This window comes from Pipra filicauda, unplaced genomic scaffold, assembly GCF_003945595.2.
Source record: "Pipra filicauda isolate LSUMZ 115617 unplaced genomic scaffold, ASM394559v2 scaffold130_size2058158_pilon, whole genome shotgun sequence".
In the NCBI taxonomy this organism is placed as follows: Eukaryota; Metazoa; Chordata; class Aves; order Passeriformes; family Pipridae; genus Pipra; species Pipra filicauda.
Window position 1 is genome coordinate 1,238,987 of NW_024103774.1, and position 22,443 is coordinate 1,261,429.

The window sequence follows — 22,443 nt, forward strand, 5'->3', positions numbered from 1 at the left end:
AGCCCATGGAGAGGGAAGCCCATGCTGGAGCAGGTTTTTCCTGGGTAGGATTTGTGGCCCTTGTGGGGGACTCACATCTGTACAGCTCATTTGTGAAGGACTGCACCCCATGGAGGAGTGACCCACGGGACAGCAGTTTGGGAAGAACTGCTGCCCGAGGGATGGACTCACAGCGGAGAGGTCCATCAAATACTGTCTCCCATGGGAGGGACCCCACGGGAGAAGGGGAAGGACTCCTGTCTTCGAGCAGTGGCAGAAACAACAACTGACCATAACCCCCATTCTCCATCCCCCTGCACTGCTGGGGGGGAAGGAGGAAGAACATGGAAGGAAGGAGGGGTGGGGGGAAGGTGTTTTTAAGATTGTTTTATTTCTCACTCTTTGGCTCTTACCCTGTTAGTAATAAATTTAAGTACTATCCCCACTTTGAGTCTGCTTTGCCCATGAAGGTAATCAGTAAGTGACCTCTCCCAGCTGTTATCTCAATTCATGAATCCTTAGCTGTTTTTTTTTTCCTCTCCTCTGTCCAGGGAGGGACAGAGGGAGAGTGAGAGAGCGGTTTTAGTGGGTACCTGGTATCCGGCCAGGGTCAACCCACTACAACTGGTGAACTGTCAAACCTGACAAGAAAATGCATCACTGAACTCAGAGAACTTTCCTCAGTTAGAAAATGTTGACATTTATTGTGGACCTGCACTGACCCAAATCTAGCGACTATTGAAAAGAAGTCACTGATTGTTACCAGGGATAAAGTTCCCGTTACCTCAAAGAAGATGAGAAGTTAAGATGAGAGGATGAGATACTGAGCATCTGCTTTGTGACGGAAAAAAAAGATAGGGAAGGGATAGATTCAGGTAATAGTTTTGGAGGTCCTGCCATTGACCTCAGAAGTGATGATTCAGTCAGGTCACTGCCTATGAGAAAATGTTGTAAAGAAGCCTGTGTGATGTGGATCCATACAGCTACAATCCACACATTTGAAACAAAAAGGCTAAGTTTGAGGGTGAGGCTATGTCAAGCCAAGCCAGCAGTGATGACAGACACTGAGCAGGGCATGCTTTCCCAGCAAAGAAACAGACGGCTGTGGAAAAGGAGAGTGGGTGTATTGTCTTGCGAAAATACCTCTGTCGCTTGCTGAGGGCCCAGGATAGACAGCACAACCACGCACCAGGTGGGAGAGGAGAGTCAGAGCAGTTCAGAGATGGTGACGTTTCCAAGACCTATGACTGCCAAATGGAGGGAGTTGCATGCCATCCGGCAGAAGAGGAACCATGCTTGGATGGTACTTGGGTCTCCAGGGTGAAGAGGAACCTATCTCAGCAAGTTTAATCGCAGATGTCAGTTTGGCTTTATATTTCCATATGAGAATATGCCTGACATGAGCTAGGGAACATATATCTTGGTCTCACAGAATGAACCTTTTTAGACTGCTCACAAAACACTGAGGGACACCCATATGATTACAGAAGACTTTACAGCTTGGCTGAATTTGCTGCTTAAAACCTACCGTGGGAAGAAATTGAAACAGTTGTTTCCTTGTAACACTGGAAAGGCATTGGCTGTCCCATGCCCCAGGACCATCAGGAGCACCCATTGGCTTCCAAAAAACAGTAGCTCAGTTCAAGTGCCTTAAAACCTGTTGCAGGTAACAGCTACTGCTCTTCAGTGTGTAACACAGCGATGGGAGGTGGGAGATGTATTCCACTGGTGAAGGAGGGAGTATATTGAAGAAGAATTGATGTCAAGCCATGTAAAAAGAAGCTGTGAATTTCAAATTGTCCATGATTGCCAACAGGCATGCAACACATGTTCTGTAAAGTGCTTGGGTAACAGGAAAAGAAAGGACATTATGTTATCATCAGGAAATAGGAGATAATGAAATAGATGCCAAATAAAGAATGCAAGTTTCAGCCTAATAAAATAGTTCCTCTTTTCTCCCCCACTTTTCCTTTTTTCTTCTCTAGTTCTGAAACATAGTGTTTTGTCCAATACATCAACTCCTTTTTCATGCATCGGGTTTGAAAGAAAAAATTACCCAATGAATATGCCAGTCATTTGTATTCTTCTGCAATATGAATTATATACGAATTTGCTTATTCGACATCCTAAAGCTGCTTGATTCGAGGAGTTGGGAGTGGGTACTGCCCAACTCAGTAGAGCCTGGTTCATAACTCACAAATATTCCTTGAGTTCTAAGACAAACCAGCAAAGAAAGGTTTTTCACCTGAGAAAACTTGTGTCCAATTCCTCATTTAGCTTTTCTTCTGTGACCAAAAGCATTTTCCCATTGTAAAATTAGATGATTAATGTTCTTTCCTCACAGAAGGAATCTCAACTGCCTGAGAAAAAGAATTTCTTTCTGAAAAGCACATGCCAAGTTACCTAGAAGCTGCTCTATTCTTTGTTTGGTGGTTGTGGTTAGACATCAGACTTAACATATCATCTACAGAGAGAATAAATCGAAGGTCCCATCCAAAAAAATATTGACACACCACTCACTTTACCCCGAAGCAGATCATTTGTCCCTGAGTTTCCAATGCTGAGAGAGGCTCAGAGCAGGCTCTCCTTTGCCCCTGTTTATGAAGCACTCAGCCCTTCAAGATAGTGCAAGTAAGAAAGGTAGAAACTTTAAATTAAAAAACCCAAACCAACAACAAAACCCCAACCAACCAAACCAAAACCAACCCACCAAACTGTTAAAAAAATTCACTTGAAATTTGTGTCTTTCTTTATTACCAGATTTCAATTTGAAGGGAGGAAAGTTCTGGGAATTGAGGAATATTATCTGGTCAACTATATAGTTTATAACAGTAATGCCCACTACAAGTCACAGATTAATCCAGTCATGACAAAGCTTTCAACCATGGGAACTTTCCTATCGCATACGACTACTGGAATGCATGTCTCGAACGTCATTTCTGCCCAACCCATATGGAGATTGTCCCAGCACAACTCTGCCAGCTCACAAAGGGGAGCTGCAAGCATATTCACAATTTCCTCTAACCAGCGTCTTTCAGTCCCACCTTTCCCCTGCAGCTTCATTCAGGCAGCTCAAGCTTCTCATTTAAAGCAAATGCCCCACTCCACCTCCACACAAGTATTAGCAACACTTATTTTTGCACCAGTTCTTTCCCTTGCACTCCCACTGAGAGGTTTGCTGGATGTGACGGCCAAAGCTGACCCATGTCTTCCCAGTCCCTCCTAGGTTCAGGATGCACCAGCTCGCTCCCACACGGCTCATTTCCTCCCCCATCTCGGTTTCAGCACCTCCCACTGACCTCGGCAGGAGAGTATGAAGTCTTGACTATATATAGTAAGGTGCTGAAACACTTCTCACATAATCTGTGTGGGCAGAAGGTGGGACCCTACTTGGAAGAGAGCTCATTCAGACTTGCCTTAGAAAAAGTTGCTCTTCCTAAATATCAACAGTTTCAATGTAAATACTTTGGCGTATACCCTCATCTACTGGGTGACTCCTAAACTGGAGCCATTACGTATCTCTGAATGGTCCTTTAACTATGAGCACAATGCTTTAGTATCTCCATTAGGAAAAGGTGCCTATAATAAAAACTACAAATTTGAAGTTGCTTTTAAGTGCTTATCTTAAACATCACTTACTATAGGTATCATATAACTAATGCCAATTCTCACAGTATCACTCCACTACAGATTTTACTGGGAAAACTGTTTTCATCCTCAGGAACTAACAAAAAAATCCAAACTAATCAACCCATTAAAAAAAACCCCAAAAAGCACACAACCAAACCATAAAGCAAAAGCTTTCTAATAACAGATTTCAAAATTTGAAATTTTTTCATGTGTTGTATTTTTTCCTTTCCAGCTATTTTCTCTCATCTACTCCGTCCTCCAAATATTTACCAGAAATGAACAACTTGCACATAAATATTTTCTTTCAGCAACAAAAATCCACTTTTTTTGTTGTTTTTTTTTTTTTTTAACTCTTTTCCCCAAAATTCTTTTGATAATTTTGTGAATCTTCTGGCTGCACTAGAAACAGCCTTGGTTGACAGAGATCACTCCTAAACTGCCTTCCTCATACACCACATACATTGCCAGAAAAAGGACTGTGGTGGTTGTTTGCAGCACCCTAACACATATGCATGGCAGCGTTGGGGTTAGTTTCTCACCCTTAACTACTGCAGCAATATTGGTAACTTTTGGCAGTGACACCTTTCTCAGCTCAAAAGTGCTCCCATTGAAACAAACAGAGCTCTGCACTAACCTCTGAGCCTTTTCCCAATCGAAGAGTCCTCCTTTCTGCATTACCCATGGACCTTTAAGCTCCCTACTTCATACATACAGACTTATGTGAAGCAACACTGAGGAATAAGGAGCCTTAAACTTGGATTATGACAGTACCCAGCTATTGTTCTCATGTAGCTTAAGACTACACCCTTGCCTCTGAATGCAACTCTTTTTCTTGAGGTGGAAAGCAAAAGCCTGACCTGCAGAGCAGAGATATTCAGGCACAGGCTTTCTCTGAAGCACAGATACAATGTGAGACTGAGTACACGGTCATCTCAGTGAGCTGTGTGAAAGACGAGCTAATACACAGGTTATGAGGACATCCTTTAAAATCCAACCCTTCAGGTGTTGACTTGCAGTAGCATTCAGGCTTCTCTAGGAACAAGTTCAAGCCATAAAATAGCACTTTGGGTCAAAAATAGACCTTTAAGGAAATTAAAAAGAAAAAAAAGAAGAAAAAAACCAATCAGAAATCATCAGTTACCCTCTTATAAGCTGATCTTATCAAAGTTGAGTCACACCAACTATAAACTAATCTCCAGGAAACAAACCCCCCTATTACTCTTGCTCTGGAAATTCTTTGCAAGCAACACCTAATTTTTGCCTGTGTGTCACACAGAGACCATGTGAAACAGTGAAAGCAAAGCTCAACAATGAGGCATCAGCCAAAGTTACATTCTGAATTACCACCACATTATTCTTCAAATAGATACTCCTCCAGCAAGATAAAATTTAGTTGGGTTCTCCATCTAGCTGCATCCTTTAATAATGAATGTGAGGCACAAGTGGAACCACAAGAGCTCCATCTTCCAGTTTTCACCCCAGAGAATCTCCTTCTTCATGGGGATCCTCCACAGCTGGTGAGCCGGCAGCAGCTTTTCCTGCCTTTACAGCAGTTTTAGTGCCTCCTGCTCTGGATTGAATGCTACAAGGCATAGTGGGAAACTATGTCAGGGGTGTGGGGAAGAAGCATCTTCAGCTGGAAGCAGAGGCAGAAGCTTTTCAAAGAATGAGAGAATGAAAAGGCCAGGTAGCAGATCACCAGAGGAGAAAATACACTGTATCTTTAGGTCTTTAGATAATAAAAACAATGTGCAGAAGCCACGTAGCTGCAACTAACTGTTTTCAAAGAACAGACACAGAAAAAAAAATGAAATTAAAGAATCAGGCTTTAACTGATGTTCAGAACAGTTCCTGGCAGCTAGTAGAATTAGAAACATTGCAAGAACCACAACAGACACTTATTTAATGAGACAATACTGAAAGGCTACATGATGGGCAAAGAATTAAATAAAAAAGTAGATTTGCCATAGAAAGAGAAGACCAGGGGCATGATGGAATAAGCTTCATTATAGCCATACACCTGAGGAATTAACTACAGGTCAGATTTGAAAATCAGTGCTTAATAAGTTTTCTCAAAATAAATTATGGAAAGAGGACACTGATGTACCTCCAAAACAATCTCCCCTCCACAAAAAGAAAATCACTATGCTATAGATTTAATACTAGATTAATATTTCTATGTCTCTCCTGAAAGTGTGGAGGAGGGCTATGATTCCCCATTGTCTTGTTTCCTGTTAGACCACGTGAAAACCAAATGCATAGGAGATTGTGTGCACCTCTATGTCTGCATTGCCAAATACCTGAGTGTGAAACACTTTCAGTGAAAACTGTCCTCTGCTTATGTATTTCCTATAGTGGATTAAATAAAGTATCACGTAGCTCTGCAATGTCATACAATTATACAACTACAATTATATATCATATACATACGGAAAAGTAGGCATTTTTTATTTGGCATTAAAATCCTGTTCCAATGAATTTGCTGTCCAAGTTCCTTCCAGTTTCAATGAAGACTTTTTTTGCTGCAATACGTCATGGTCTTTCTCATTTTTAGCTAATACAAGTCTTCAGGAATGTGCAATACAGGCAAATTTTAAGTGTTGAGTTCCAAAGTCAGACTTTGGGGGCATTGGAGAGAAAAGTCAATACACAAAGCAGAGCTGCCTTTAGTGTTAAGCCTCACTAGATGTGAGAATTTGGGCAAATATGTGCTTTTTTGCCTTAGTTTCCCTAAAACTAATGTTGGGCTCTAATGATGAAAAGTCCTGTAAATAGACCAATGAGTTATTATTGCTATATAATAATTAGCACTTCAGGGAACTTTAAGCAAAAAGCATAAAAAGTAGCCTAGCTTCTCATCTCTCAATTAGTTTGACTCGAGGCACTTTGCCAAGGCAATGTAGGAAAGCTTTGGGCTGGATTCATGGGAGACACTGGGGCACACAAATACAGCATATATATGCTATTGGCATCCATTACACTCAACACCTAACTAACCCTACAGATACTTTTGTTTCATCCAGGCAAAGCCCTCATCTCCAGGCACGCCTTACAACTGCTAGAGCCCTGATTCCTCTGGGCAGCTACGCACTTCACTCCCGCCAAGCCATGGTGGGATTCATATTACTTCTAGTCAGCGGCTTTTAGCATAGTCAGTCCTATACAAAAGAACAAATGGCAGTAGTAGGATCATTTTACACATGTTAAATAAATTGCTCAGCTAGAATACAGAAAACGCAAGTTTAGGCCCTACTCTGAGAGATGCAGAGCAAGCACTTTGAGTCCACTGCCCAGGTCTGCTGAGGAGACAGTTTCCCTAGATGATCTAGGGAAAGAATGATCTAGAGGAAGAACAAGAGCAATGTTTGCTAATTGATCATTGCTCATGGTTTCCATACCCGCCCTGCTTTGGTTTAACTTACAAGAAAGAAAAGCAGTTTTGAGGTAAATATTATTTAAGTCTTGGGGAAGGAGCATGAGACAATCCTAGCACGTGTCTTTGCTTTCAAATTCTTGAAGAGTTTCATCCAAAAAGTTACCTATAAAAACAAGCTCATCTCTTTCCAAAACATTTTTTGAGTTAGTTAGGGCCACATCCTTGTACACAAACTGAATTGCAGTTGTCTCACGTGGACACAATGCCAGTTTTGAGAAAATGCCCTTACCAACTATACAAACCCAGAAATGTGTAGCCAAGCATCTCTCTACAGTAGTGCTCTGGCATCCATTCCAATAAATTTTCTATTAAAAGACAAGGAAACCACAGGTAGGCTTCAAAATTACTGAATAGGTATTTAACCTGTGAGGAGGTGTGAAATCAGGAAGCAAGGTACAGGTAGTGGAGGATTCCATAGCACTGCCTTCATATTCAAACAGCTCAAAACTTCCAGGCAGCCTCTGCATTCACACAGTGCAAGCCCATTTTTCCGTATGATATCTCACATTACTGAAGCTGGAGTCAATTTGGATGTGTGTGGAAGTAACTGGAGGTTTGCAGTATGGGTGGCCATGTGCTGAACGGGCAGTATCCTTCACCTGGATAGAATCAAAGAGCAATGCTGAATGCTGCATCAACTGGCACTGACTGTCCAGGTACTAATGAATGCTTAACTGGCATTTCCTAGATTTCTAGTGCATTCACTGTTAGGAAATCTGAACAAATTTAACTCTAAGTTAGCATGTTATTTTTGATGAAAAAAAGCCTCACAGTAAAAATCTTATGAAATACATTTTTATAGACATTTCCTGAATTCTGTAGATCTCTGCAGGGACAGACTTAATCTCTTTGCTGCTATGAAGAAGGGGGGAAAAAAAAAAAGCTGGCCATTGACCTAACCTGTCAGTTTATCTTAAAAATCATGAAACAGCAGAAAGAATACCTTCGAACCTGTTTCTGACTGCCTTCTCTCTGTTTCTAATGGTTCCTTGGGACAACATTCAAAGTTTGATCAATCTCTTTTCTTCCTCATCAGACTACAAGAGAACAAGCTTCTAGAACATGAGTGAACAGATGCCTCTCTTGTTACCTGTGATTGGATTTGTTTGTAATTCCCAACACAGGCCACTCAGCTTTGTTGAGCATAGAATCATTAGCAAATTTGCAGATGACACCAAGTTGGGGGGGAGTGTTGATAAGCTGGAAGGCAGGAAGACTCTGCAGAGGGACCTGGACAGACTGGAGAGTTGGGCTGATTCCAACGGGATGAGGTTCAAAAAGGCCAAGTACTGGGTCCTGCACTTTGGCCACAACAACCCCCTGCAGCGCTACAGGCTGGGGACAGAGTGGCTGGAGAGCAACCAGGCAGAAAGGGATCTGGGAGTTTGGATTGACAAGAAGCTGAATGTGAGCCAGCAGTGTGCCCAGGTGGCCAAGAAGGCCAATGGCATCCTGGCCTGGATCAGGAACAGTGTGGCCGGCAGGACCAGGGAAGTGATTCTTCCCCTGTACTTGGCACTGGTGAGGCCACACCTGGAGTACTGTGTCCAGCTCTGGGCCCCTCAGTTCAGGAAGGATATTGAGGTGCTGAAGCAGGTCCAGAGAAGAGCAACAAGGCTGGTGAAGGGACTCAAACACAAGTCCTATGAGGAGAGGCTGAGGGAGCTGAAGTTGTTTAGCCTGGAGAAGAGGAGGCTCAGGGCAGACCTCATCACTCTCTTCAACTACCTGAAAGGAGGTTGTAGCCAGGTGGGGGTTGGTCTCTTCTCCCAGGCAACTATCAGTAAGACAAGAGGGCATGGTCTTAAGCTGTGCCAGGGCAGGTTTAGGTTGGATATTAGGAAGAAATTCTTTACTGAGAGGATAATCAGGCATTGCAATGGGCTGCCCAGGGAAGTGGTGGATTGTCTGTCCTTGGAGGTTTTTAAGACGAGACTGGATGTGGCACTTAGTGCCATGGTCTAGGAACCACGGCAATGTTGGATCAAGGGTTGGGCTTGATCATCTCAGAGCTCCTTTCCAACCCGGTTGATTCTACGATTTTATGATTTGCTGTCCCAAAAGACATTTCTGGCCATTCTTTACTTGTGATTGTGATTAATGGCAATCCTATGCCATGTGCTCTAGGATGACCCTGCTTGAGTAGGGAGGTTGGACCAAATGATGTGGTCCATTCCAACCTGGCCCATTCTGTGATTCTGTGATTGCTACTGACAGTAATGTCTAAATTTTTCTGGAGAAAAAGAGTGACACTTCTATATTGTTTTGCTTGCAGTTAGTAAATGAGTCAGCACCTTCTTGTAAAACAGTAGTAACTTCAGTGTGCTGAATCACAGTTTCAAAGGTGGTTTAAGGTTCTCTTATCTGCATAGGCAACACATTTTTTGTTTGCTTCAGCAGGGAGGCTATTACTCTGAGACTGAAAAAAGGTGGTTGTGGTCTCATGTCTTATTCTGACATCAGCATTTAACTGTTTCAGTTTATTGCTTCTGCATCTTCACATGAGAGTTTTAATTCATTTTCTAAGTGATAGCTAGAATCTTTCAGAGGTAAATGTACAGCCCACCCAAACTAGCAACTCTGTGCTGTCACAGGCTTGGTTAATGAGTGTGGGCAGAGAAAAGGTCATGTAAAAAAAAACTGTGAAGAAGAAACAGAATATGCAGTATAGATTAAAAAAAAAAAGGTTCTTTGAGTATGAAACATCTTTTCCTCTTGAATGAAGTACCCCATTCCTCACATGTCCCAGGCCTACAAAACCCAGCCCCTCCTAAGCCACCTCGACCTTCCTGTGTGCCTCTCTGTCACTCTTCCCTCCTCCTGCTCTCTTCCCACATCCCTTGACCACCTAGTCGAGATGGAGGCAGTGTGCTCAGTGGCTGCCTCTGTGTGACACATGTTGGCAGCCCAGCGATGAGCACGTGCTGCCTGGTGACCTGCACTCTGCCAGTAGTTTGGGCAGGACCCAACCTCTCTCTGCTTTCTCTCAGTTCAGACTCTTTTCTATGTACAGACATGAATTCTCTAGAATGGCTGGTAGGAAGTTAACATGCTTTTGATCCCTACATCATGTCAGCTTTAGCCAAAAGTCACCAAGCAATTTGTCTGCTGCCTAAGGTGGTATAAGAGCACAGCCTCATAACCCTCATGTTCTTAAGGAGACCAAGAAGAAAGGAAGATCAACTATAAACTCTCTGCAGTTGAGGAACATGGAACTGGAAAAACGAGATTAAAGATCAGCAGATGTGTTAATCTTGCATTGACTGAACTTGCACTTCACAGTCTTTCTTCATTTCCCTGCTTTTCCTGATGAGATAGCTCTAGAGGAACCAAGAGGAGTAAGTGCTTGGGCTGTTTTTCCTCCCTCTCTACAAACTGCCCTGTTCCAGATGAAAACAAATTCAGGGTTTTTTTGCCCCATGGGGGGACTTCATTATATCACAACTTGTCCTTTCTGAGCCAAACCCTCTTTGTGTTGTAACCACTGGCAGGACTGACTTCACTGGGAGCAAGAGGTTCCTACATCCACATTGCCAAGTGAGTTCAGAGTTGGGGCTGTGAAGTCATTCTCAACGCCAGGGCTTACTTCCAAACTCATGAAATCAATCCCATGCAATTTTCCCACCAAGCTCATGTGTGGAAAGCACAAACATGTATTTCCCTGTAGAGGTAAAAGTATGCAATCACCCTATCTACTTTTAAGGTGTAATAAATTTTGCACTTTAGCATTCATTCTATAGTCCAGCGCTTTGGTATTAATCATTTTGTTGCTTGCTTTTTACGCAGGGATTACTTTGGTAAAACCTTTCCTTCATATCCTCAAAGGAAACCGGAATAAACGATTGCCAAATGCCACATTTCCCATTGGGAAACAGTATTCTCAACCATCTGAACTCTTGGTGTACCACTGAACAGCAAGGCTGTGCTACAGATAGTATTTATAGTATATTTTATGAGACCAAAAGTTGTCAGTTAAACCACTAGAAACTAATAAATGGGCCTAGTGTCATTTGAGTTGTCAACAGGATATAAGCTGATGTAAGGGGAACACCTACATTTTGTAGGCTTCTTTTGCATGAATAAATGTACCGTTGATAGTCATGCTTGACTTTGTAGGAATGTTTTGAGTAAGGAATATAGTAATTTCCTCCACTGCAACAGTAATGATCATCAGACCACTAAAAGACACTCTATAGGCATGCCTAATTCTTGAATATGATATTGCTCAGAAAGCTCTGTTTTACAGTAAGAGTTCTCACATACTCCAGTTTTGTTCAGTGAGACAGCTAGTAACAGAAAAATCACAATATTGAAAACTGTCTCTGTGATGCAAAGGGTGGATGCTAAAACACACAGAAGAGGGAGATACTATTTCATTTAATAAACAGAAAACCCCTTTGAATTAAATCGCATTTTTTCATTAAATGCATTAAAGCCAATAAATGCATTGTCTAAAGTGTGAAATTGCATTTGTATATATATACATTTATAAATATTATGCATATATTTGTATAACAATAGCAAAACCTTCTTAAAATAAAATAAATCAAATTCTCAATTGATGAGATTCTGTTCTTTGTCCCCTCCCCTCCAAAATATGTGCTGTGAGAGTAACTATTTCAAATAGCTGCTTTGAGGAGGTATCAAGAGGCAGAGGTTCTTATTACCCTTCTGTCATAAATACAGAAACTATGGATGAAATTTGAGTCTAACCAAGGGCAAAGGCTTGACCACAAGGTTTCAGATCAAGAACTCGAGTGACAAGATACCAATCTATTTGTTTGTTTGGTTCTGCTTATCATTAATATTTATCTGCATGATCAAAGAAAAGCAAACTTGGTTACAGATCATCAGGATAAAATGCAGTTTAATCAGTTTCTATAAGTTGAAAAATCTCAAATTTTCAGTGAAAGAACAGCCTGACCCTCTTGTATGTTAAGTTTTGAAAATTTAACACAAACATATAAGTGTACCTCATCCCCTCCAGAAATTACAAGATAAAGCACAGATGGTACCCTGAAAATGTAAGTTACAATCTGCTCAGAGAACATGTGCTTTTAAACAAAGGCAGAGATTTCCCTGAAAAGGGAAGCCAAGTAACTTGCCTGTGCACACACTTACCAAGAAGAAATCTGTGCCACATTCTTTTCAGTTTGGAATAGGAAGTCTGTGTGGGAAAGATTTTTCTAGAAATACATCAGCCTGTTTGAAAAAAGGAAGTAGAGAAAATCTCAATAGGTAGCAGGATTTTTAATGATTTCTGCTATTAAAATTTAGATAAGGTTCTGATAAAAATTCCAGTGAGCCTTTTTAGCTATGCTTTTGCTCATTAATTCTCTCCTGTTCAACAGAAAGAAAACACTGCACTGTTCAGTACGAGCATTAAACTTATGTCAAGTTGATCTTAAAAAAGACAGGCAGTCTGAGGAAACTTGTATTTAGAGCTAGGAAGGACAAGTTCATCGTCAAGAGCCTCTTTTCGTATAATTTGCCAAAACCAAACACAGTAACAAAGAAGAAAGCCAAATCTCAGAGATAAACCAGAAATTTTAGATTTCTTTCACACTGAAATTGAGATAATAAAAGAAAACATGAAGAGTACACTTCATTTTACTACAATAATGTTTCCAGTACACCTGAGATTTTGCAGTGTGGACTGGCGTTTGGTGGGATCACGCTAGAGTACGGCTGAGAGGAACAACTGACATTAAGCCAGAATTGCTGGTGCGAGGGAGCCCCTCTAATAACTCACAGGGCATGTTTGCATTTGCAGGTGGAGATATAGCCATCTAAGCATGGACTGACCTAACCAAGGCAGCTTAAGCCCAGCGGTGCCACAGCAGCAACAGAGACTTCAGCGCAGGCTTGCTCTGGCTGCCCCTGGGACTCCAGGGCAGATCCGTATAGCCCACGTCGATTGATGCTTTGCTGACTTGGTTACAGTGTTATTGGGTACTCAAGCTTGGCTGAATCAAGACAGAGCTGGAGCTGTGATCATTCACAGCACATCCCAACTGCTGTGCAGAGTCCATACAGCTCGCTCTGGGCTCTGCTGGTTCTGCCATTGGGAAGAATCTTTATACAGCGCATCTCTGGCCGTGGTTCCTCTTTCACCAGACAGACAGCATAACAGAGCTACTATGCTGGCTTCACTCCAACCCAGCATTCCTCTGACGTGAAGGGAACTGCTGAGCTGTGGGCTTTCTTTGGCACTTTGGTATGGAGGGATGCAAACCACCTCAATTCCATGTGATCCCTTCCTGCACCCCATGTTAAGACAAGGTGCTTATCAGAACAGTTTTATGGGAAGCCCTGCTTTTTGTTTTGTTTTGTTTTTTTTTTGTAATATTTTCCTTTTTTGGCTACAAAGATGGATTTCCTTAAAAAAAAACTAAGTTTCCCACTGAAGAACTATCCTAAGCAGTTATCTACTCTCTGGCACCTAGCTACCAATCCACTTGCTTGGTTCTTTTTCACTTACTTGCATAGCTTGTAGCAAACTGACTGCTCTGGGGATTCCATCACATGAATTCTGTGTCTTTAGTGAGAAACTAGCTGGGCAGTCTTCTCTATCAGTTGATATGATAATGTGATATTATTCCTTTGGCTCTGATTTCAATGCAGACATGGTTCAAGTACCTGATCTATCTGCCAGCAAATGGGCCTGTTCCAAGCCCATGGAAGTCAGCAAAAGCCTTTCTGCTGGTTGGCCACACCACAATTAAATAAAGTTCTAACACAAATAAATCAGAATATTTAACTGGATGTAAGAATGCTAAACGGACAGGTCTCTCTTGAGGAGGCTTTTTTGCCATCATTTTAAAATCATGTCTTTGGAAGAAGAAGAGGTAAGGCTTTAGACCACATCATTGTTAAGTCCACCTTACATCCAAGTATTACTCATACAGTTTATCAGAACAATTATTTTTCCAGCTCCTAACTACCATCCACACCTGAAAGAAGAGACTACTCAGTCTCTTTAACGAAAAAGAATACTTAAAAATAGCAAGGTGGTAGTCATATAACCCACTGCTCACTTCAGCTGGCAGAGTTCAGAACAGCAAGCATGTAAGTTATTATAGATGTTCACACCAAACAGTATGGCGGTTGCTGGGACAGAAGCACTCTCTTCCAGTTTTAGTTCTTAGATGTATGATATTTTTCCCTCCACCTCTTGAGGCTAATGTCCAAAGCAGAAAACAAAACAAAACTCCAAACCAATTCCTATGTCTAGCTTCATGGCATGTCAGACAACTTAGTGAGGCTGAGGTTGCTGTTTTGGGGGTTTTTATGTTTTGGTTTGGGGAGTGGGGGGGATGATACACACTCTTGAATTTTTCAGTGGAGCCGTCTCTAGATAATGTGTGCATGATTTTAGGTGGTCAGTATTTGCCCAACTCTGAAATCAATGGTTAACAACAAATTCACTAGTAACAAAGTTTGTCCATAGATTTTCTTGGTTTCCTGTAAACCCAAGAACATCTATTTATAAAACCATGGGAATTTTGCCTTTGCCCTTAGTAACAACTTTTACATAGTAACCCCATAAACCTACCCTTTCCTACCTGTTTACCTACACCCAGCCACTTGCTTCTTTTCTTTAACAAAGAAATATTTGTGCTCTGCCCCTTAAGTCACGTTCACCTCTACAGCTCTTCCCTTTACCACTCCCCTGTTGTCATCAGCCATTTTATCCTCATGTCCACTTCTTCCCCCAGTTGTTGTATTTTCCAACCACATCTCCCTCTTTCTCAAAGTTGTCAAGGTTCACCACTTAGGTTGCAATCTTTCCCACACCATCAGTGCGCTCACGTCCTTCCCCAAACCTCGATCATCCCTTACTGCCTCTTCCTTGAGTCAGGAATTTACAGACAAGTAGTTACAGTTCAGGGATGAAGGCTATGTCAAATGTGGGGCACTGATGCATTTTCCGCTTTGACTGGTTTTCCTGAAGCAACCGTATGGCACCGGAAGGCTTGTCAGCCTGGCTGTGCTGATAATGTCATGGAGGAAAGTGGCAATGAATCCCAGTCTCAAGCTTCCCCAGCACTTGGGAAAGCTCCCTTCCCTCAGGCAGCCCTGCAGCCTCATTGAGGCCATCCCTCTCCCTCACCAGTTCCTCACCAACTAAGTAAAAATATCTGGAAAGGGGATTATCTAGCGATTTGGTAGGCCTGCTTATGTACCTGTTTACTGGGATAAGCAACATTATTTCAATTAACAGAGACTTCTAATGTAATGAAGTTAAGCGTATGTGCAATTATTCACAGAATGGGGGCTGGTGACTGCTGCCTCTTTGGAAAATGGCGGCGCTGCCCTACATTTCCTTGTTAGGACTGCCGGGGGAGGCTCCAGGGAAAACACGGGGGTTCACAGCTGAAGAGAAAAACTCAACCACCCTCTATTATATTAGACATCCTCAGCTACAAGAAAACATAATTATTAAATTAAAGCCACAAGCTCATTTACTTAGTGACAGGAAAACCAGAATTGAAACGAATTTAACTCAGAGAAAGCCTTACGGAAGAACCTGTTATAGGGCAATTTTTCAAAGACTATCTTAACAGAAACTTTCAAGCAAGCTTTCCAGAAGCCCATACTTTAAAAGAAACCCCAACAATACAAAGCACATACCTTTGGGCACATACCTGGGAGATCTGTGCTGCTCGGGATGGAGTTTCCCGCACCCTGCTCTCCAGTGCCACAGCACCTCAGCACAGGCTGGCCGGGGCTCACCTGCTGCCCCACAGGGTGCGGTCACCCAGGGCCTGATGGCAGCTCCGCTTGGCACAGTCGGGCACAGCGCTGCTGGGGCTGCCTGGGTGCCCACAAAGGAGCCCCGGCCTGTGGGCACAGTGGTGGGTGAAGTCCCCAGACAAAGCTGCTCAGGCCCACTGAGACCCATCAGTGCTCTGACATCATTTTACAGGAACTCCCAGAGGGGTCAATTAATGCCAGTGCATGGTTTATCACTGCTGCAAAATGGCTGCCCCCAGGGCAGCTCACAGCGCCTCAGTCGGGGCACTGCCCCGGAGGTGGTGAGATGTCACTGTCATGGCTGTGCGCTTGTCCCAACACCTCCTCAGGAGCCACCTCCCAGCAGGGTGAGATGTATGGCTGTGGCATGGCAGACAGGCAGGAGGGAGGCCTTCCATTTCCAGGAGCTTATCCTAAAGCCAGCATATTTGCTGTCTCCTTATAAAGAAGCAAGATGAGAAGCTCTCTGTCCTTCCTGAGTGAGAAGCAACTAACTTTCTTGTAGTTCCCAAATCTGCCTTTCAAATCCATTTTCCACCCCAAAAAATGCTCCCTTTGGGTATGTCGCTGGCTGTCCACAGTGTGCAGTGACAGGTGCTGCTGCATGAAGCTCTAGCCAAAGGGTATTGTGGACTACATGTTTCTACTTTATGGAATTGTTTTGTGAATGATATCCTGATGTCTTCTGAACACCAGGAGTTCCCAGACCTCAGGCAGAGAGGTGAGACTCAGGTATTCCAGGGAAATCCCTGATAGTCTGGTCCTGACTCTGCACAGGTGTAGGGGATGCCACCTTTCCTTCTCTGACTATAAACAGCGACATCAAACTGTTTGCTCTTTCAGAAAAACAAACAAAACCCAAAATCAAACCAAACCAAACCAAACAAAAAGATAACAAGAGCACCCATGGGTTTTAAAAATGGTCTCTGATTATCGTTCAGTGGAAGTTAGGGGTTTTTGTTAGATACTGAAAGGATACAGCATACCCTGTGACATATTCTTATTAATAAATTAGTCTATTACAGGACTCTCCCTATGTCTCTCTGTTACTGTTGCACAATAATTTCCACTCTAACGCACTCTTCTCAGTCACCCACCTAAATTGCTCGCTCAGACTTTCACCCTTCGGGTTGAAAATTTCCATGCCTGGCCTCTGTGTGAAGCTACAACTTTTTGGAATTATGAGATAAAACTCGCTTCTGAGAATAAGAGGAAAGGAAAACACACTCCCCTGTGTCAAAAAAACCCCGACCTCAAAACAGAATAAAACAATTTCACTGCTTTTTCACTGCTCTGGGAATAGTGTAAGTTAAAAAAAAAAAGTCGTTATAAAAAGTGTCTTGTAAAAGAGCAGAATTTTGCCTAGGCTTAAAGGCTGCTGGGTTGGACTTGACATGTGTCTGCATGCTTTAGTAAACAGCTAGACTGTGCGTTTATATACTTTTATAGAGAGAGAGTATAAAGTGCATACTTTTGACATTATGTATGTTTTTCTATATATGTTTATCCATATATATAGTAAAAATGTGCATAATTATGTATAAGTCTGCACTGTGCAGATACAGATACTGTATATGTAAGTTTGTAAGGTGCCTATTGAGAATCAAATGCCTGAGAGGAGGAGGGGCAGTGCCCGGCAAAGGCACAGCTAGATGTCTGCCACACGCTTGCTGAGTTCCTGTCTAGACTTTCTAAGGTAGGCAGTGATTCAGAAAGTACAGTCAGGGACACTGACTGAGGGCCTGTTGAATTTTGTAGTTTTTCCTCTAATTATTTTGAAAGTTTTGAGACTTTGATTTCTTAAAGACTGCAAACACCTATGTGAGTGAGGCCTTGTTGTGTTTGCACATATCTTGTATGTACCTCCCCCAGCTGCTCATCTCCTCAGCTGTTAAGGACTCCCACTTTTATAATCACAGACAAGCCAAGCTCAGTCAAATATCTACCAGGCAGGATCTCTACTCAGAGCAAGGGATTCTTATGCAAGCTGGTGGACTTTTGGCAATCTTCAGAAAGTGACATAATTCCTTTTAAACTACTGTTTTTCTGTTTTAACTTCCTAAGAAATTCTGTAGAAGAATTTTACTAGCAGAATCTTGATCATGACTGAAAACTAGGGAGAAAATATTTTCCATGGTAAGTGGACCTACTCACTTGGAAGAGAAATTTCTCAAAAGACCATTGCAACAAGCACTGTCTGCCATAGCCACTGATGTTCCCTCTTGCTTCCTCCATCCCTATTTGCTGTCGCCTCCAGGTAAAGAGTGACCTGGGAGAGATGTTGACTCCAATGATGTGCAGTCCCTTCAGACTGCGTAAGAGCACATTGTCATATCCTCTGTGCTTCTGCTGTTATTGACTGTCCCTTTTCTGCATTTTGGGGCATTCTTACAAGCGCAGTTCTTCATAAAAACAACTGATTTGAAGTGAGAGCTGATGTCATTGCTGACATTATGCTCTTTCCATTTTACGTCGTGTATCTATGGCTGTAACTAAAAATGGCACAGTTTTACATTTTTAGAAATAATATTGAGTCACATAATTCTCTCCTCCTGTTTACAGTTTCTTAGCTTCTCTTCTGCAAATATGAAAAGCATGTCTTTGACAAAGCTGTTTCAAGAAGAGACAGAATCTATTTTTAAAGTATATTATCTAAAGCACTAATAGGTGGTCTTATTCTATTCATACTAAAATAAATTTTTATTTGTTTTTAGTGTTTTTAATTTAAATAATAAAGAATAAGGGAAAATAATGTCTGATCAGAAGTCCTCTGAACCATATAGATATGCTCATCAGACCGTGGGTGGTCAGGAGCTTTCTCCTGTTCCAGGCTAACAAAGGTCTCCTGTCCTGGCTGTGCCTCTAATGGGGTGTCAGTCAAGGTTTTGACCAGTATAATTTCTAGAGTGTCATGAGATAGGGGATTCCTGTCTTTGGAGAGGGCACTTCAATCCAGAATGAAAACTGTGTCCTAAGACAGTATTTTAAATCAGCATTAGCTCTATATGTACAACAGTTGTGCAGATGCTATTCAAATTCTGTTGACAGATCCCGCATCTCACAGATACTTATCATAAACTCTTGACAGTTTTGTATTTTTTGTTCTCTGACTGTACAACCTCATGACAAAGTGAAACACGGAAAAATCGTCTTAAAATATGTAGCAAAACTTCAAACAAACAAAAAAGAAAAAAGAAGGCTTATAAAATTCAGTTGCTCTAATTCTCCAATGGAAGTATTAACAATAAGGAAGTTCAGTGATCAAAGCCTCTGGACTTCATACAGGAAGGCTTTTCAGGATTAAAAAAATTTTATTTTTCAAAAGACCCAACCTTTTGGGCCTTCCTGGTTATGCTTTCTGTGTTCTGCTTGCAAGGTACATATGCTGTATGCTAGAAAGAATGCTTTCTCATGAAGAGTAAACAGTTTTATAGAGATTAATTAAATTTATCTGTCACATGGATTTCTATTAAAGTAATCAAAACCCCCAAATTAAATATAAATTAATCACCTTGCTTAATTGGGATCTCAACAACTCTTTCATGGTTCTATCATTTTTGAAACATTATAAGCGATTTGTATTTGTGAATAGGATTAAAGAAGCTTTCCTGACCGATGGAGTTGAGGTGGAATGGACTGATAACAAAGGATCTATTAAAACATCATTGGAAAAAGCTCTATAGTTCATGCATTGGCTCAGTTAATCTCTATAGATTTTTTTAATGCTGTTGCTGGAAGGATGGTGGTGGAGAGGGAGAGAGAAAGAATGCAACCTTCTTTTCTGTACTTCATGGATCCTTAACCCTTATTTAAAGGCGACTTTGGATTTTAGACCAAATAACTGTTCTTGTAATTATATCAAACGGTTAAAAAAAAGAGCTAGTTAATGATGTTCAACATAAGTAATCATGTTAAATAGTGAAATTTAATTTCTTAAAAACTTAAATCCTCATATCTTTTGGAATGCATTGTACTGTAGGATGTCTGAGTAAATTAAATTCTCCCCTGCACACTAAAACATCAATTTCCTTATGGTAATTATCTGCTAGATTGGATCTGTCAGTAGCAGGGAAGCATGCCTGACATTATACCCTTTTTACAAAAAATGATTACAAAAAATTAAGACGAATGAGTAAAATTAAGGCTGCGGCTGGTAAGCCTATATAAAGCTCTCATAGATCACTTTACATAAGCTACCATTGTACTGGATACTAAGCTTTTAATGACTAGTTGCATAATGAGGTGAAGGCCATTAAAGAACAGCAGGGGTAAACGATCACAGAGATAAGAGCTAAAAAATGATTTTCAGCCAACTAGAAGCAATTTATTATACACAAAAACACAGGTCTAAATGAAATGTCTGGATGGATGAGGAACTTTTGAAAATTGACAGGATTTCCTTCCTGGTAAAGTTTTACAAATATGGTGGGAGACTGTCTCTGTCATATTAGATTCCTTTTCTCTGCTATTCAGTACTCTAGAATTGAGGAAGTGGGTTGGGGTTTTTCATTTTTAAAGATGATTGGACTGTAGCAAAGCATTTCATTATACCACTTGAAAGGTAAATTAGAGTGAGGAGTAGCTGATACGAAGGAAATTCACAGCACACTGTCAGAAAGTAGTATATGGAAGAAGGTAAGTTATTGCAAGTCAGCTGACACCCTGGGCTGAAAAATAACATCCAAGCTACAGAATTGCTTCTTTAGGGTTGCAAGGTACCATATTGCTCTCGAGGCAGTGCAAAACCAAGTATGTAAGTAAATTCTTTTATAATGAGCAGTCACTCGAGGATGAACAGGAAAAAGAGCCTAAGTATCTTGAAGGTAGCGCAAAATCAAATTTTGAGGTAACCTCATCTCATAGGGGAAACCACATCCCTAATTTTTACAAAGGGAATGTGGGGAAGAGTGCCTAAAGAGAGGCAAGAATGGCAGGCACAGGTGAAAACCTGAAGCTGGGCTGTCTGAAACATTTGGTCTGTAGCTACTTTAACCCATGTAGTGGGAGATAGATATATACGTCTATCTATCTATCTATCTATCTATCTATCTATCTATCTATCTACATACACACATATATGTGCACACACATGCACACAAATACTAGCAGACTTACTGTGTCTGTATAAAACCCTATTGTTTACTAGGAATACAGCCTTTACAACAAAAAAAAGTCTGGAAGAGTCTTTCTACTAAAAAAGAACCTGGGAAACTACTTTGCCTTCTTTCCTCCCTCCTCCCCACATCTTCTCTATGTGGTCTGGAAGTTCTGGCTTAAAGGTTTCAACAAGCCTGGATAAACCACAAACTGCCTGGAGATAAGGGAGGCTGCTACTGACAAACAGGGTTGTCCAGAGGAGGGCCACGGATATGGTTGTGGAGTTGGAGCACATCATCTAAGGACTTGGGAACTGTGTTGCTTTAGTGCGAAGGCAAGGAGTCAGATGGGAGGGTGTAACAGACAGGTTACAGAATAGACAGAGCCAGATGTCTCTGTGAGGTGCAATGCCAAGTAACATGAAGCAGTAGTCACAAACCGTAACAAAGGCAACACAAGGAAAATATGCTCTCAAGGAGAGCTGGGAATCACTGGAACATGTTGCTCAGAGAGGTTGTGTGTGGAGTCTCCATTCTTGGAGATTTTTAATAATCCAGCTAGGCAAGGCCGTGAGCAACATATTTTGCCTTAAGCATTGGCCTAATTTTAAATCTGGAGTTTATTCAGATGACTTCCAGAATGCCACTCCAAACTACATTTTCCTATGACTCCATGATTCTTTTCTGAGGATTATGGCCATCTTATTCCCATTGCAGCCATGAGTCCTATCCATATCTCTTCTTCCCAAAGACATATCCTAATTCTCAGGGGACTGGCTGCTTATGAAAACGGTTTCTTTATCGTTCCTTTCTGGAACTTGATCTGGCTTATGCACTTTATCAGGTAATTCTGTGCAAGCTCTGAAGCAAATTTCTGTAGTTGCGTCTATGTGAGCTAATTAAATACCACTGGACACTGTGCCTGGCTATACAACTGGACCAGCTGTACTATTAGATTTTTAGAATGGTGTTTGGCATATTTCTGGTCCATGCTGAACAGCATTCCTCTTCACATACCAAAAGATATCTCAGACATAAATTTTGAAATAGGCATGAATTGCCAATTCTTCTTATCGGTGGCATCCTTGTTTTGGAATCTTGTCAAGCTAACAGTACAGACACTGGCTGTTCCTTGACGTAAGTGCCATCAAGTGACTCTTGATGTGTTTTATTTCTCCAGCATGGTCACAGCCTCAGTGTCTAGGCAACTTTCAGGCCAAAGGGTCAACTTCAGGATGTGCTGGCAGTTGTGCAGCTTGATGTGTATTGCAGGAAGGAGAATTAACCTCAGTTTTTGATTTGAATAATTAAATTCCATCTGACTTCTGGTTTAAGCATGTATTGCCCTCCATGCTCCTAATCTTTATCTGTTAGAAAGCTGCAGCCTGATTTACATAGTACTGAAGTCAGTGGACACTTAAAGCTTTTCCTTTTTATCACTTACATTTGTGATGTGGCTTACCTTCTATAAAATCTCCAGTCATTTCAGTAATTTCTCCTTTATTCTCTAATTATTTAAAGTGTAAATTAGTTTGATCAACAACC

At 41.5% G+C, this 22,443-nt stretch overlaps 1 protein-coding gene across 3 annotated transcripts in view; it reads right to left on the reverse strand.

Annotated features, from left to right (window-relative positions):
* The window catches only part of IKZF1 (IKAROS family zinc finger 1), a 125,062-nt gene that overhangs the window by 91,594 nt on the left and 11,025 nt on the right, over nt 1–22,443 (reverse strand). For 2 of the 3 annotated variants that reach the window (XM_039378190.1, XM_027743641.2), the window contains exons 1-2: nt 15,680–16,092; nt 12,167–12,247 (exon numbers count right to left, since the gene is read on the reverse strand). The exons of the other annotated variant lie outside the window; for it this stretch is intronic. In XM_039378190.1, the coding sequence (XP_039234124.1) occupies nt 12,167–12,188 (22 nt within the window). In that variant the 5' untranslated portion in view covers nt 12,189–12,247; nt 15,680–16,092. Of the gene's footprint in view, nt 1–12,166; nt 12,248–15,679; nt 16,093–22,443 lie in introns of those variants that run through there. 3 annotated transcript variants of the gene reach the window in all.